The 3,873-nt window shown below is 40.1% G+C and overlaps 1 protein-coding gene across 8 annotated transcripts in view; it reads left to right on the forward strand.

Moving 5' to 3' along the window:
• The window catches only part of hspa12a (heat shock protein 12A), an 81,733-nt gene that overhangs the window by 38,466 nt on the left and 39,394 nt on the right, over positions 1–3,873 (forward strand). For all 8 annotated transcript variants that reach the window (XM_014332005.2, XM_005917021.3, XM_014332007.2 and 5 more), the window contains exon 4: positions 2,294–2,480. In XM_014332005.2, the coding sequence (XP_014187491.1) occupies positions 2,294–2,480 (187 nt within the window). The remainder of the gene's footprint in view (positions 1–2,293; positions 2,481–3,873) is intronic.

Genomic DNA, 3,873 nt, shown 5'->3' on the forward strand with positions numbered 1-3,873 from the left:
GTTATCGCCTGAAATGAAAAAAACATATCGTGATATGAAAAAATCTCATATCGCCCAGCTCTACTTTGAAGCAAAGCCATGGAAAACTAAGACATAATGAATTCTTGCTTTTCATTGTGTGTTAATGAAATATTAAAAGTAACAATACAAGGAGTTTTGTTGTGATGTTGGTGGGGTCGTAACTCCACAACAACACCCTGAAATGTCTTCAGTTTGATACAAAGGTTTGTGTTGAATGTCCCTCAAAATTACCAAAAAAGAAAGAAATAAGAGAGCTGTACGTGAAAGAGGATAAATCCCAAAACTTGATAAACAGTTAAAAGTTCAGATAAAACATTCTCAAAGGCAAAAACATTTTGATATATTAAATTCATTTTGAAATGTTAAATATCTTCTGCATCTTTTAGCCTGAATGTATTTTTTTCCACAGCTCTTGAACTTTTATGGGCTTCCTGATCTTGTCCTTGGGTAGCTGTAAACTGTGATTTCTGTTCAAGTTCTGTTTTTATTTGATTATGTTATTCTTGCTTTAAGTAATTAATATTACTAAGTATTAAGCTATTAGTATTTGAATAGAGCTGTTTGTTGAATTTAATTGAATTAAACAGAGAAGACGCAGCCTTTAATGAGGTAAACTGGAGGCAGTGATCACTTTTGGGAATCAGATACAAAACACATTTTAGCTTGTTTACCACATAATTCAGTATGTGTTACTGAATACGCAGCGGTCGAACAAAACAGTACAGAAGAAATCCTATATCACACGTGACATTACCATCATATGAGGGGAGGCTCGAGTGAGTACGGGCAGACTTTTTGTTGGTGTTCTGGCTAAAAAAGATTAAATAGGCTACCGTGAATCTATTTCTACAGAGTCGTAACCACAACTTTGCTTATTACACAAAGAGATACGAAAGATTTATTTTTTTCTGGCACTTAAAAATCGTACGAAAACACCAATAAAATCCATTTTGTGAAAAATAAAAATAAATAAATAAAAAAACGGAGCACTTTTCAACTTTAAGGACATGTGTTGGAATGACCATAAGTCCTTGACTTAGAGACACAATAATTATTGTATTGTTTAAAACGGTATGCATATATTACGAGAGCCGTAACAGCTGAACAGCCCTTTGTCTAGACTCGTCGTCACCAGGGATTGCATTTATTTTTCCAAGCTGCTCCAACACTGCCTGCTGGCATTTACAAACAGCAGGAAATTTGCCATTTTAAAAAGTGTGATCTGTACTTGTGCCCAAATTCTGCTGGTCCTCTGGTAGAACCAGTCGCTGCAGACAAATTATATAAAGGAAAATGAAAACACCTGTAAGCGTTTAGCTTGGATATGTCCGAAGGCCAAATGGGAAAAGGCGGAGCCAAAAGCAGACTGAAGAGATGGGAAGGTTCACAGGAATGCAAGGTTTATTTAATCTTTTCCTCAGGACAATTAATCACAGGTCCAGGGGAGAGACTAGAGTCACTGGCTTTACTAAAACAGGGAAAGAGGTCTAAAAATACTAAAGAAAGCCATTGTGGAAACGATAAGTGTTCGCATTCTCCTTGTTTTGTGTGATTTTGAGGTGGATGGGCTCAACCTTGGAGAAGTGCATCAAAAGTCTGATGAAAACATGTGACCAAAGACCAACTCCTTAAGGCTTTCCTGGACAAATTTCAAGTTGCTGGGGTCAACCACCTCAAAACTGTACCCCAAAGTGTAAAACATGGCATTTCATGTTCCCACTAGGTGGCGCTGTGCCCTCTGTCAAATAAATCAGTTGAAATGTGTTCAGGGGCTGTGGTTTAGACTGACCAAATATGAAGCCGATAAAATCCCAAAGTACAGTGGCTGGTTATGGCAAGATCGTAACTTATAATAAAAAAAACTTTGAACAGGTGTGAGGCATGTGCAAATTTTATTAATGAGTTTGTCAGCATGTTAAATCCTTCAAAAAGGCAGTGAAAGACAGAAAATAAAACAGTGATTACAATGGGGCCTTCACACTTTAAGGTTTAGAGGCGCAGGAACAATAGGGCCCTAATAATAGAAGTCCTCTGTTTGTCCATACGTGCTGGGGTGTGAGTGAACCAGTGGGTTCATAAGGCCTCAGAGAACTCAAAGAACGAGTTAAAGGTTTATTTACAAGTTTGCCGTGAGTTGTGGAATGATGCTTAATTCTTCCTGGATAATCAGTCCTTACCCAACATCTGTGACAATCATTAACAAGTTTAGCTGCTGTATTCACTTAAAAGCAGATTTACTGCACATATATTGATAACTGTCGTTTTTTTCCAGGCGTTGGGAGGGTGGGGACCCAGGCGTATCCAATCAGAAGACACCGACCACCATCCTTCTCACTCCAGACAGGAAGTTCCACAGTTTTGGTTATGCGGCTCGTGACTTCTATCACGACCTGGACCCCAGCGAATCCAAACACTGGCTTTACCTTGAAAAATTCAAAATGAAGCTCCACACCACTGCAGTAAGAACACTGACATTAAATTTCACTTTCTAGTCTTTCTGACCACTCATACTGCTTCACAGTAAGGATAGCCAGTCATTAGCATTATTCTATACATACTACTTAAAATCACACACTAATATACAAAACAGAGGAATTCAGAGTCATTCATTGTTCAGTATTTTGCCCAACACATAGCATATACACACATTACATCATGAGCATAGCAGCTCGTTAGGTCACTCTTCTTCCAGGCGGGATCAGCACAGGCACACTCCGTCGTCACCACTCAGTGACTCATCTGATGGAAAATGTGACGGTCCTGCTGTTCGGGCAAGCTAATCGAACAAATCTTAATATCAGACAAAGATGAACCAAGTAAATACAAAATGCAGTTTTTACTGCTCAGGTGTAAAAGGAGGGCATTCAGTGTGGACACCCAAGTTTGTGAAAGGAATAGCTCAAGAGCAAGGCAATTTTGAAATTGACACCATAGGCGTATCTACAGACGACCACCAGTATTTTTAAAGATTTTCACTTTGGTGGCCGTATAATCTCATCTGTGATTTTTATAGGTGATGTGTTCTAGCTTGCACTGGTTCATAGTGGAGTGTGAAATGGTAGGAATGAGAATCAGCCCCTTCAGAAGGTATGGATCCTCAGCAAGAAAAGGTTGGTGTGCCCATTCCCGATCGGTGATGAGTTGTTGCCCGTAAGCCTTACCCTCACCTGTGGTCATTAGTTTTGAGTAGTGACGGAACGCATGAGATTGTGGATACAAGTGGTGGAAATGGCTTTCTCCAGAGGGTCGATGGATTCCTTAGAGTCAAACTGCTACTCCTCCACATCAAAAGGAACCATTTAAGGTGGTCTGGGCATCTCATAAGAATGCCACCTGCGCACCTAGTGGGCGAGATGTCCCAACAGGTGTCCGAAGATGTCCGAATGCAACAGTGTTCCCCTGTATAGGCTGGGGAGAGGGAGGTCTGGGCTTTTCTGTGTAGGCAGCTGCCTTTTCAACCAAACCCCATATAGGCATTTTTCCTGTTGGGAGGAGGAGTCGTTAACCCGAGTGAGTAGTTTTGTAGCAGGAATGGTCCGAGCTGCAAATCCAGAGCTCCGAAGCAAACGTTGGGCAGGTGAAAGGCAGTGATAGTGGACGAAATCCAAATTCTGAATCCATCCATACATCCATGTAGATGCTAAAAATGACAGCCTCAACATGGCATTTAATCTGTTATTAGACTCAATTAGCTTCAACATGTAAAAGAACCCACCCACCACTTTAATCACACTCTAGATCTTGTTTTAACATATGCATAGAAACTGAACATTTAACAGTGTTTCCTGAAAACCCTCTGCTGTCTGATCATTTCCTGATAACATTTACATTTACAATAATTGATTACACAGC

This window comes from Haplochromis burtoni, unplaced genomic scaffold (genome assembly GCF_018398535.1).
Source record: "Haplochromis burtoni strain Fernald_Lab_line unplaced genomic scaffold, NCSU_Asbu1 Contig_22, whole genome shotgun sequence".
Taxonomy (NCBI): Eukaryota; Metazoa; Chordata; class Actinopteri; order Cichliformes; family Cichlidae; genus Haplochromis; species Haplochromis burtoni.